The sequence below is a fragment of the Hippopotamus amphibius genome, chromosome 16 (assembly GCF_030028045.1).
Source record: "Hippopotamus amphibius kiboko isolate mHipAmp2 chromosome 16, mHipAmp2.hap2, whole genome shotgun sequence".
NCBI lineage: Eukaryota > Metazoa > Chordata > Mammalia > Artiodactyla > Hippopotamidae > Hippopotamus > Hippopotamus amphibius.
In genome coordinates this window covers 59,614,042-59,627,211 of record NC_080201.1, presented here as the reverse complement: position 1 = coordinate 59,627,211, position 13,170 = coordinate 59,614,042, and the positions used below count along the sequence as shown (strand labels likewise).

General features: G+C 48.2%; 1 protein-coding gene across 1 annotated transcript; it reads left to right on the top strand.

The window, feature by feature from the left end:
* Positions 1–3,650: 3,650 nt before the first annotated feature.
* On the top strand, positions 3,651–8,264 carry LOC130838751 (kallikrein-7-like). Its single transcript, XM_057712248.1, has 6 exons — positions 3,651–3,720; positions 3,989–4,112; positions 4,580–4,739; positions 5,040–5,281; positions 5,505–5,641; positions 7,335–8,264. Exons 2-6 carry the CDS (start codon positions 4,040–4,042, stop codon positions 7,488–7,490), a joined length of 768 nt encoding a protein of 255 aa, XP_057568231.1. The 5' UTR covers positions 3,651–3,720; positions 3,989–4,039; the 3' UTR covers positions 7,491–8,264.
* Positions 8,265–13,170: the final 4,906 nt, after the last annotated feature.

Here is a 13,170-nt window from a genome sequence, read left to right as displayed (position 1 = left end):
ATGATTGTAAGCTTTGACTGTATCCTTTATCAATGTTAGCGGGGGATGAGAAGGTAGACTTCCATCTTCTAATATGCTTATTTACTCTGTTTCTCAGACAACATTGTTTAGTTTGGAATATGTGTCAGGTGATATTCAGGCTTACAAAAAGTAATTGTATAATTAAAAACAAAAGACTGGTGTTCAAAACAGTGTCAAGGCAAGGATTGGTGTTAGAATTATGCCTGGAGTCCCAGTATTCTCTCTTCAGCCCCCTGCCTCCGCAACATTCTGTTGAAAAGAGTGAGGTCTTTTTCACTCTCTCATAAGCACCTGATCGCATCTGACAGTGTACCACCATCCATCAACAAGAGACCTTGACACCTTAACATGTGTCTCCCTCACCACAACTTCCATCCAATCCATCACCAAGGCCTCTTGATTCTCCTAGGTTCATCCTGAATCCATCCACTTATCACCTTCTCCACCTCCCATCTGAACATCATCTCTCATCTGAACAATAATGAGTCCTCATGTCTCCACATCCCCTTCAAATCCATCCTTTGTATACCAGCCACAGTGATATTTTGAACAACAGATCTTGTTATGTCACTCCATCTCCCTGTTTGACCATCTGTGGTGTTTTGGTGTGGTCTACCAGCCACTTCTCTTCCCAGTTGGAGGAAGGCTGCCACAGTTCCAGAATTGACATTCAGATGGGGAACCATCTAGACGAAAGAAAAGAGAATTCTTCCAGGGTCTCTTTTTGGAAATGAGAGCCTTTCCGAGAAGTGCCTCAGTGGTCGTCCCCTCATTCCTCATTGGCCAGAACTGCATCCCATGTTCATTGCTAAACCAATCCCTGCCAGGCAGAATATGGCTTCACTACTTGATGCAGTAAAGCTTACAATCATGATGAGAATAAAAAATTATCCGAACAAGATTGCGGTTCTCATGGAAAGGCAGAAGCAATGAATGTGTGAGTTGGCAACAATAATGTCTGTTACGGGCCAAATTATGGGGTGGAAATAGAGTTGGGCTAGGGGTCGGGATTGAGGTACGATTTGGGTTCAGGGCAGAGGAACAAATCACATTTGGGAGTCTGATTTAGAAGTTGGGGTTAATTCCAGTTTTAGGAACTTGCCTTCAAGTGTAATGTTTCCCTTTTTACTCAAGGTAAATGCCAAAGTCCTACACTGATCTTCAAGATCCTACATCATCCTAGTCCTTTTCTCTCTCTGACCTGATTACCTGCCCTTGTCTCCCTGCTCATTCAGCTCCAGTCAAAAGGGCTCCCCTGCTAGGACACTGTAAGCACGGCCCCTTGCCTAACTTTCCTGCCCATTTGCTCTGCCAAGAATTCACTAAGCAGCTACAGGGACTCGTCCACTATCTCCTTTAAGATTTTGTTCAAATGTCATCTTCATGTGGAATCTTCCTACTATTATAACCCCAGTGGTCTTGAGAGTGCAGGAAACCAATCACTTCCTATCGCTCTTCCCTGCTTTTTAAAAAATATCTTATTTAGAGAATACGGTAAATGATCTTTGGTTTAGAAACAGTGCCCGGATAATTAAGAAGCCAGAAGCAACTCTAAACCTGTCGCTCAGCATTTGAAGGTACAGTATGACTCAGATAAACCCCATGGTATTCTTTCTTGTTCCCAGGTTCTCCACCTGACATATCTGCTGTTTTCCTTTTCAATGCATATTTCTCTCAGTCTTGTATTTTTATTTCTTTAAGATTATTTTTATTTTTTTTAAGATTTATTTCCTTTATTTTTGGGTTCATTGCGTCTTCGTTGCTATACAGGGGCTTTCTCTAGTGGCTGTGAGTGGGGGCTACTGTTTGTTGCTGTGCGCAGGCTTCTCATTGCAGTGGCTTCTCTTGTTGCGGCGCATAGACTCTAGGCACATGGGCTTCAGTAGTTGTGGTGCATGGGCTCAGTCATTGTGGCTTACAGGCTGTAGAGTCCAGGCTCAATAGTTGTGGCGCACAGGCTTAGTTGCTCCACCGCATGTGAGATCTTCCCAAACCAGGGCTTGAACCCGTGTCCCCTGCTTTGGCAGGTGGATTCTTAACGACTATGCCACAGGGAAGCCCCTCAGCCTTCTATTTCTAATGCAGAGCTTTTGTTTTGAAAAAGCACAGACTGGAACAAAGCAAGCTGATACTCCCTAAAAGATTGGATGTGAGAAATAATCATGGGTGACTGCTTGGTTTACCTTGGAAATATACTGAGAATAGAGTTCTACATTCTGTTCATTACTAGTTGCAAGGTGACTCTGAAAGAAATACAGGTCTGTTATTTTCTCATCCGGTCTGGAGACGTAGCAAGGAAATTTTTTGATCTTCTGATGCATAATAGTAAGTTGCAGACACATGGGAGTTATACAGAATATTTGTTAAATATTTGTTAAATGGCTGAATGGTGGCATTGAGTTAAATACCCTCTTCCCTACTTTTATTTTTCTCTGTCATACTTACCAACATCTAACAAGCTATATATTTTATATACTTATTTTTGTATTCACAGTGTCCACCCTCTAGAACAAGAGCCTGTATGAAGGAATTTTTGTAGCTTTCTTGACCACAGTGTCCCAAGGAGCCAGAATAATTTCTGGCGCAGAATAGATGCTCAGTATATATTTCCTGAATGAACACAATAAGCAGAAATGAACGTAGAAGGAAGTTCAATCCAGCGTAATTACAATTAAAATTATGCAAACATACGCCAATTTGAAACAGATTACATAAATCAGAGTACAACTAGAGTAGGGACTAGTATGCAACCCTTAAGAAGGAAGGAGAACCCACTGAAATATACTAAGAGGAGGGACTTCGCTGGTGGTGCAGTGGATAAGACTCTGAGCTCCCAATGCAGGGAGCCTGGGTTTGATCCCTGTTGGGTGAATAAGATCCCGCTAGATCCCACGTACATGCAGCAACTAAAAGTTCGCACACCACAACTAAGGAGCCTGCCAGGCGCCACCAAATAAATAAACTATTAAAAATAAAAATTTGTAAATAAATAAATACACTAAGAGAAAAGATTGTTCAGGGTAATTTATAGAGTAAAGAACAAATGATATTAGAAAATGTTTAGTACAGACGTTTTTGTTATAAATACATAATATGTATAGAAATCTATGTATAATATGAGAATACAGACTATATTGATAACATTAAGCATTTATCAGGATGGAGTTGCAGAGAGCGTTTTCTTTTTAACTCCTACCCGATATTAGGGCTGGGAATGGGTTCAGGTTCAAAGACATGACTGGGTTCCAGGCAGAACACATTCTCACCAGCTGGTCAGAATTAGGCTATAGGGTCTAGGTCATCCCTGAGAGGGCATGAGGGCAAGACAATGGCCCCAGAGGAGGACCAGCCAGAGCCCGTGTCCTGAGCTCCGCGGCTCCTTGAATCCTGCTCCTGCCCCTCCGAGCCAGAGCCCCCGGCCCCGCCCTCGGCAGCAGCCACCAGGGAGGGTGGGGCCAGGATGTGCGGGGCCGGGAGGGTGGAGAGAGGAGCGTGCGGCCAAGTGCTTGAGCTGCCTCAGGGGTTTCAGATACCAGAAACGCAGGAAGGGGTGTCCCAGAGCCGTCTCCACCTCCACCCCAGGGCGCTGAGGGCGGGACCGGGAGGTGGACGTGGTATAAGACGGCCGCCCTGCGCAGGTCTGGAGATGCTTGGCTCCCAACCGAGTCTGGAGCCCAGGTCAGATCAGAGCCTCTGGAGGTGAGAAGGGGCGTCATTTAGGGTGGGGGGATGGAGCTGGCTGGTCAGCTGAGTCCTGCTCCTGAGGGGAGGGGGCAGTGGGAAGCCTGGTTCTGACAGATGAGGGACTGGAGGTCTGGAATTTTGGTCGCTTAGGGAAAGAGGAACTAGGGATACAGACTTATGGATGGGGAGGGATGGGAGCCCAGATTCCTGGGTCCCAAGGGAAAGGGAGTCTGGGGGCTGGGCTCCTGTTTCCTGAACTCTTTGTCCTTCTTTGCCCCAGCAGAAGAGACCCTTCCTCTGCCTGGCAGCCCCTAAGAGACTCAGAGAGGCCCCCATGGCAGGTTTCCTTCTCCCACCCCCGCTGATCCTACTGCTGTCCGCAGCCCTGGGATCTGCTGCACAGGAAGGTGAGGACCAGTCAGGGAGGGCTGCCCTGTCCTTTGCACCCCCCATCATCCCCACGGACCCTCTCAGGGGCCCCTGTCTCTAAGGGGTCCCTGAGTCAGGACCTCCTCCTGCTGCAGCAGCTTCCTCCCTTGGAAGACAAGACTCTTCTGCCTTCTGCCTCCTTTCTTCCTGCTTCCTTCTGCCTCCTGGGGTCTCTGCGCCCCCCAGGACCTGCCTACTGTACTCAGGGTCTCTCCCATCAGCTTCTGTGGTCACCCCGAGACCAGATGCTCCTCCTGGGTTTCTGAGCGGGCTGCCTCTGTCTCTCTCCATCTCCATCTCCTGCTTTCTCTGCACTGTTCTCCATTTCTGTCTCTGCATTTCTTCCTGTCTCTCTGTCTCCATCTCTGTCTCCACATCTCTCAACGGCTGACTCAACCTTCCTCTGCGGCTTGCTACCCATGTTTTTCTCCATGTCTCTATCCAGCCCAGGATGACAGGATCAGGTACAGGATTCTATATTCAGACCCATGCGAGATAAGGTCCCGGCCCTGGCAGGTGGCCCTGCTCAAGGGTAATAAGCTCCACTGTGGAGGCGTGCTGGTCAACGAGCAGTGGGTGCTCACCGCTGCCCACTGTGTGATGAGGTAGGTGGGCAGTGGGCGCTCTGCCCACTTTCAGCTCTCCCTCTGGGACTGTGTCCCCCTCCCTCTGGGTCCCTGCCCACCTCCCTCTGGGTCCCTGACCCCCTCTCTCTGGGTCCCTGCCCACCTCTATGGGTCCCTGTTCCCCTCCTTCGGGTTGTATGTCCCTCTCTCTGGTCCCTCCCCCCGTCTCTCCAGGTCTTTGTACTTCTCTCTCCAAGTCTCTGTCCCTCCTGTCTCTCTGGGTCCCTGTCCCACTCCCTCACTCATAGCATCTCTCTGAATGTTGCCCTCTTCTCCCAGTGCATACAACGTACACATGGGCAGTGAAGAGCTGGGAAGAAGCCAGAAGATCAGGGCCACAAAGTCATTCCGCCACCCCGGCTTCTCCAAACAGACCTATGATAATGACCTCATGCTGGTGAAGTTAAATAGCCAGGCCAGGCTGTCAGACAGTGTGCAGAAAGTCAACCTGCCTTCCCGCTGTGAACCCCCTGGGACTGAATGTACTGTTTCTGGCTGGGGCACCATCACCAGCCCTGAAGGTGAGGCTGCCTCAGTGACCCAGGAGCCCTAGACCCTGAATCCCTCCTCCCTGAGACAGGGGAGACCAGAAGTCAGGCCCCTTTTCATGATCCTCATGTTGAGCCCCCAGCCCCCTCCTCCTTCAGGGTCTAGGATCCTGGACCCCCACCCTCTCCCCATCAGGACCCTCGGTCCACAGTCCCAGGCCTCTGACTGACAAGCCCTCCCACCCTCATCTCGCAGTGACCTTTCCAGAGGAGCTTATGTGCACAAATGTCACCCTCATCTCCTCTGAAGACTGCAGGAAGGTTTACGGGGACGCGCTGGGAAATTCCATGCTGTGTGCTGGCAACCGCGACTCCAGATCCACTGCCTGCATTGTGAGACCTCCTTCCTCCCCTGCCCTGGGTCCTTGGCTGTGTCATCTCTGCACAGACTCCCACCTTCCCCCTCTACCCAGAATCTTTGCACCTGACCTTGGCACTGAGACTTCCCTCATCACCCTCACCCCACCCCAGGCTCAGCCTTCCTAGCTCTCTCTGCCCCATTCTCTGCTCATGTCAAGAGTGGGAGCTCAGTGGGGGCTGGTGTGGCTCTGAGGATGTGGCAGAAAGATGACTGGGAGGGGCTGGGGCTGGGGAGCCTGGGCCAGGACTAGGGGAGGGCAAGGGAACCCCTGGCTTCAAACCCAAACTTTAAAGGGGAGGGGAGGTGCCCAAAAACTCAGTAATCAAGATAAATCACATTCTAGTGCAATATTTTTAAAAACTCATGCAAAAGTCCATGATGAGCAAAATGTCAGAATTTTCAGTAAAGAGCCATCAGTCTTACTGCATATCCCACTTACCTGTGGCTTCAGTAAGTCTCAGCACAGCCCTGCACTGACCCTTTATGTAAAATTGGGATACCGTGTTCATCATGGACTTTTTCATATTCAATTCAATTTTAAGGTATTGCATTAAAATACTATTTATTGCAATTTCTGAGACTGTGTGGCCAAAGTTCATGTCTCACTCACCTCCCTTGGGTGCTGGTCCTGGGCAAAGAACTCTCTCTCCCCTCCTCCTGGTGACCCCCTCCCTGTCTCGGAACATTATCTTTCCACACCTCTTTACACCTAATTTCTTTTTATTCTTTCCATCTGTTTGCCACCCCCCACCCCCGGCCTCACTGACTGTCTGCTTCATGACTCTTTTTATTTGCCCACATCTCTGCCCCTTTCTCCAGCCCCTGCATTGCTGTTTCTCTGTCCTCCTCCTCCTCCTGCTCCACCTCTTCCTCCTCCTCTTCCTCTAGTTTCTTCTCTCCATCCTTTTCTCTTCCTCTCTTCTGCTTCTCTGTGACTCTTTCCCTCTCCTTGTCTCTCTCCCCGTAGCCCCACTCCCTGTGCTCTCAGCTGCACCCTCAGCTGTCAGGGATGGTGGGCCTGTATGTGTTAGGATGGGGTGTCGGGACAGGAATGTGTGTCCTGGAGAATGGGGCACCCTTCTTTTCCCCTAGTGAGGCCCGGCTTCATGAATGGGCAGGTTGTACAGTGACACAGGGTCCCACACTCAGGAGAGTCCCACCCTTGGTTTAACGCACTGCTGTTGCTGTCTTGAAAGTCTTAATACTTTTTCAGCGATGGAGCCGGTATTTTCATTTTGCACTGGGCCTTGTGAATTATGTCATGGGTTTGGCCCCTGGTTTCCAGGACCACCCTGTCCCCCTTTCATGTGAATGTATCCATTCCCTGGAAACAGTGCTCCTTCTTCCAAGGGCTTGGCGCTGAATCCTTACAGATGGGGAAGAAGTGGGGCTCTGATCCCCGGAAGCCCCGCCCCTTCCCTGTGATTGGTCCCATTGGCCGGGGCTCAAGCCAGTGACTGCAGAAAAACTTGGTTTGTCTTCTCTGAGTTGGTCCGAATTCCTGCTCTTCTATTGGTCCCCAGAGACAATGGGTCTCTCCCCATTGGCCCGGGTGGATGTTCACTGTCTGGCAAGACAAGGACTAACAACTGTGGGCTGTATGAGACTGAAGTGGGGAGGGGGCCTCACTCTGCAGCTGAAGCTAATTTGCTTTATCCCCTCCAGGGTGACTCGGGGGGACCCCTGATGTGCAAAGATACTTTGCAAGGCCTGGTGTCCTGGGGAAGATTCCCTTGTGGCCTAATCAACGAGCCAGGTGTCTATACCCAAGTCTGCAAGTACGTTGATTGGATAAATGACACCATGAGAAAGCACCGCTAATCTCTCCATACACCCATCTCTCCATCCCTACAGTCTGAATAGGAAATTCACGGAAATAAGGACATCGCTGACCTACAGCAATACTTGACTTTACCTTTCCTCAAAGACCTATCAAAACCTCAACAATATGCCATGTGTGTAAGCCAGTCAAGTCAGCAAGGACCTAAAACCAAAGCAAGAAATGCAAAAACCTCCGTGCTGGTAAAGGGGTAGTGAGACCAGCACTCTTGGCCACTGAAAGTGGAAGTTCATACAATTTCTGTGGAAGTTGATTTGGCAATGTGACTCAGGAGCCTTGTTCTCCACATTTGACCCAGTAATTCTAGGTCTAGGAAGATACTACTAAAAAATAAAAAAATAAAAACCCAAAATGTGGAGCAAGGTTTGAATTTATCACAACACTATTTATCATAGCAGAAGAGTGGAAGCACTGAACATGTCCAGAACCTGTGGAGTGCTTAAGTAAACAATAGGCTGGCTTGAGACAGAATATTGTGAAGCTGTTAAGGATAATAACTGTGCAGAATTGTTAGTGTTACACGAGGATGTTTGTGCTGTGTGATGTTAAATGAAAAAAGGAAGATGCAGAAATATATGTGCATGTCATCCTCACTATGTAAAATGAAAATATTCACAAGATAAAAGCTGAAAGCACATGTACCACACTGCATAATGTGCTAGTCATGGGGTGCCTGCTTCCTTCCATTTACTTTTCTGTGGGTGTACACTTTTTTCTTTTTTTAAGCTCTTTATTGGAATGTAATTGCTTTACACTCTTGTACCAGCTTTTGAGGTACACCAAAGTGAATCAGCTGTATTTATACACATATCCCCATATCCCCTCCCTCCCGTGACTCCCTCCCACATTCCCTGTCCTGGTTCTCTAAGGCATCACCCATCATGGAGTTGATCTCCCTTTGTTATACAGCAACTTCCCACTAGCTATCTATTTTACAGTTGGTAGTGTATATATGTCTATGCTATTCTCTCACTTCATCCCAGCTTCCCCTTCGCCCCCCGCCCCCCCAACCCCATGTCCTCCAGTCCATTCTCTGCATCTGCATCCTTATTCTTGCCCTGTTACTGGGTTCATCAGTACCATTTTTTTTTTAATAGATTCCGTATATATGAGTTAGCATACAGTCTTTTTTTTTTTCTCTTTCTGGCTTACTTCACTCTATATGACAGACTCTAGGTCTATCCACCTCATTACATACAGCTCCATTTCTTCCTTTTTATGGCTGAGTAATATTCCATTGTAAATATATATGCCACATCTTCTTTATCCATTCGTCTGTTGATGCGCATTTAGGTTGCTTCCATGTCCCGGCTATTGTAAATAGTGGGTATGCACTTTTATAACCTGAAAAACAAAGGTGGAAAAGCTCTGGAGACTTAAGGTGGAGGAGAAGAGGCCCTTAAGTGAGGGAGACAGGAAACAAAAATGTATCTGACTTTTGGTCCCTTGCCCTGCCTCTCTACCCAGTGGCATATTTTTCTCCATTTTGTGGGTTTCAGTTTTCCTAATCTGTCAAATGGAGAAGAGACAGAGGGAAAGGGAAGGTAGAGAGAGGGAAAGGGAGGCAGGAGAGAAAATGCCTACCTCATCAGGGAGGAGAGGGTTGTGAAAGTGTATCTGGGCATTTCACAGGGGACAAACTAAGAGAGAGGGAGAAGGTTTGGGGGAAGCAGAGGGCTGGCAGTAAGACAGGATCCCTGGATCCCACAAGGGCTTGCCAAGGGCTTGCCCAGCCTCCTGAGTGCCCGGGAAAGCTTGGGGCTGGGAACCTGTGTAGGTGGGCTCCTGTGCTCAAGAAGACAGGGAAGGGGCCTCAGAAAGGGAGGTGGGAGGAGTCCTGGTAACTCAGCCTGGCCACACGTCTGCTCCTGCCATCCAAGTGTCCCTGGGCAGTCACACCTCAGAAGCTGCTGACAGAGGGATCCTCTCGTGCCCAGGACTCACCTCTCCTACCTGTCTTTCTAGTTTCTCCCCCAGAATTCCCTCCCAGATAGATTGGGACACAGAGAGAGATCCGGAGACAGAGACACAAAATAGAGGACAGAGAGATGGGCACAGACAGAGGCCAAGACAAAATGACACAGAGATTATTTAAGCATCCTGGAAGTCTTTTTTATTTCATTATTATTATTGATTTAAAAAAAAAATATTTATTTATTTGGCTGAGCCAGATCTTAGTTACGGCACTCGGGATCTTTGCTGCGTGCAAGATCTTTGTTGTGGCATTTGGGTCCAGTTCCCTGACCAGGCATTGAACCTGAGCCCCCTGCATTGGGAGCATGGAGTCTTAATTATTGGACCATCAGGGACGTCCCTGAAAGTCATTTTTAAAATAGAGACAAAAGGTAGTTTTAATTTCCTCCAACTTGACTCAATCCTACCCACCACCCCCGCAATTAGTGTCACCCCACTCTCAGGTCCTCCTTGATTCTTTTCTTGGTTGGTCTAGCCTATCTGCAGGTCCTTCGGGCAGCCCCTCCAAAACATAATGCAGACCTAGCCAGGTCTCCCGACCTTGACTCCCCCTCTGCTGGCCCAGCCCCCTTCCTGGACTCTCTACTTCCACGCTTGTCCACCCCAGTCTATTTCCCAGAGGAACGTGGCTCCTGTGAATGTCTTCACGTGCCTCCCAGCCTCGCTCATCCTCTAGGCCACCCGGTGCTCTGTTCCATGTGCCTCTAACACTCTTCCCTTTGCTCAATCCCTCAACCACTCCCATTCCTCATTTTATCTCATCTTACATGTCACTTCTTCCCAGAGGCCTTGCCTGACCCCTCTCCCAGTCTAATCCAAGGCCCCCACTCTGCTGGGTTTTGTTTTCTTCTCAAATCATCCTACGTGCTTCTTCAGAGCCCTTGGTACAATTTACACACATGCTACTGGTGGTGTGTTCCTGTTTCTAACGTGTGCCTCTCTCATTAGCCTAGGAGCTCCTTGGGGACAGGGCCCTGGTCTGTTCTGTTCACCATGGAAAAGTCAGTCCTTCCCGTGGAGTAGACAGGCATTCAGTATGTACAATATGTGCTGAACAGACAGGTAGAGAGAGAAAGACAGATACTGAGAGAGACACCCAGGGCTGGACAGGCAGAAGAGGAAAGAGCAGGACAGGAAGACTCATGGCAAGGGAGAATAAAAATAACAAATGATAATAAGAGCTTACGGTTAATACTAGCTCTTTGCACTGGGACATGAGTATGGAAATTAATTAATTAATTAATTAATGTTGAATTAATTGTAATTACGGTGACAGCTTACTATGGCCCTATTTTAAGTGGTTTATATGTAAAAACTTTATCCATGACAACACCATATGAAGTTTATGCTGTTATTAACTGTATACAGATGTGGAAACTGAGGAACAGAGAGGTTAGGTCATTTACCCAAGGTCACAGAAGGGCTGAGGCTGGAAGAGACAGAGATGGAGAAACAGGCAGAGATGAACCCATAAAGAGCAGGGGAGAGCTGGCAACATAGTGAAAGGTGGATGCTGAGAGACACACATCTCAGGAACCAGGGTGAATGATGATTAAATCATAAAAGACAGAAGATCCAACAGTGATCTCTCACCCACTTGTTTTCTAGGTGCCTTCCTAACAGCTTCATACACATTGGTTTAATAATAACCCATGAGGTACCTAATATTATGCCTAATTTTATGAAAGTGGAAAGGGAGGCACAGAGCAGTCAATCAACTTACCCAAAGTCACACAGCAAAGTGGCAGTGAAGCCAGGCATCTTGTTCCAGAGCCCATATCTTGAGCTCTCTGCTAGGCAGCCTCCTTCATGCATATTAGCAGAGAGAAGAAGAAGCTGAGGGACAAGGGAGCCATCTCCACAGGGACACAAGTCGTGAGGGTCCAGGATGCACCTGCGTCCACTGCCCCTCACCTGAGCCACCTGCCCTCATCCCCACCTGCAGGTGAGGTGCAGCCTTGGCCGGAGAAGACACGGAGCATTGCTGGGGAGGGGATGAGGTGAGGCCACCCTCAGCCCCAGCACCCACTCTTACTGCGTAAATGGAAGAGCAAGCCCCTCCTCCCTCCCCCGGACTGAGCCAGAAAGAGAGTCTTAAATCTCCTGGACATGGTGGAGGGGCTGCCTGCTTAGGAATGTCATCGGCCCGAAGGCCCAAGGCGGCCCTGACCATGTTTCCAGGAGTGTCTGTCCCAGCCCTTAGGGAACTGACCCCCGAGGTCTACCTGGTAAACTCAGGAAACGCCTTCAGGCTGGGTTTGAACAAACTTGAGGGTGTGGGAATTGGCCACCCCTATAGCACTCAAGAACTAAAGCCCAGTTGGAATAGATTATATTACCGGAAGAGAAGCATTTCTTTCCTTATTAAGGGCAATGGGGGATTCAGCAGGAAAACTGCCTACTGAAGGCATCTCCCCTTCCTGCTCCTTTCCCAGGGGAGAGAGAAGCCAGCACCAGGGGGTCCACCCAAAAGCAGGGACAACAGAGAGAGGGACTTGGGGAGGGGGTTTCACTGGGGAGAGTTGGAGCTTCCTCCAGCCTGGAGAACTACAGAGAACACAGCCTGACCACTTGTGAGATGGGAAGATGGCTGTGGGCTGTGGGGACCACTTTGGGGGCATCTCCTAGCCACTTAACTGGGTTTGGGGCCGAGGAGGGGAAGACCTCAGCACATATCAAAGGAGCAGAAGGTAAGACAGTAGCCCCCATGGACCAAAGCCCTGGATATTCCCTCTTTTTTTAAGCACCAAGTTGAGTTATATTATCATGTGCAGAGGAGGATGGCACCCTTTAAGTGGCAGACATTTCCTGCCAGACTGGAGGGGGTGGGGTGGGGTCGGGGGAGGACCAGTGGGCTTGGAGCAGGTTAAAATCCATTTAGATCTTCACTGTCCAAACAGAAGCCACCATAGGTGGTTACTGAGCCCTTAAAATGTGGCCAGTGTGGTTGAAGAACTGGCTTTTGCTTTTTATTTAATCTCACCTAATTTAAATGTAAATACAGATACTTGATTCACTTATTGGGAAAATATTAAGTTCCTTGGAACCATGTGGGTACCTGAATCTACCTTTTCAACTCTAAGTTTTATGGACTCTGAAATAAAGATCAAGAATTCCTGAAAAAAATTTGGCATTCTGGTGGAGATGCTGCTGTAGGTGTGATATATTCACTAGATATTCAAGACTTGTTATTTAAAAAAAGTAAACTACCTAATTAATAATTTTATATTGATTGCATGTAGGAAAGATCATAATTGGTATATATTGGATTAAAAGAAAATGTGTTACTAAAATTAAACCTTTACTTGTTTCTTTCCTTTTTTAAATATGGCATAAAAAATTAACAAACAGAAAGCATAAATTAAATAGAGTCGGGAGACCAGAAGGGGGCGCTCTCCCCCCGTGACTATAGCAGAGCCCAGCAGGAAGAAGAAAGACTCCTCTTTGTTCCTGGCAAGGACTCAGCCAATGAAAAGCCAGGGACCCTGTTTACTCTAGACCCAGCTCTCTTCTCCCTTCTATAAAAGCGTCTCCTTCCCTCGTGGTGGGGCAAGTTGCAGGTGGCTCTCCATGGTGGCCGACTCCAAGTTGCAATTCTCTGCTGATCCTCAGTAAACCTACCTTTGCTGGAAAAATATCTGACAGTCAATTCCTTTCAGGTCAACAGTGGCCACTAGAAAAATTTAA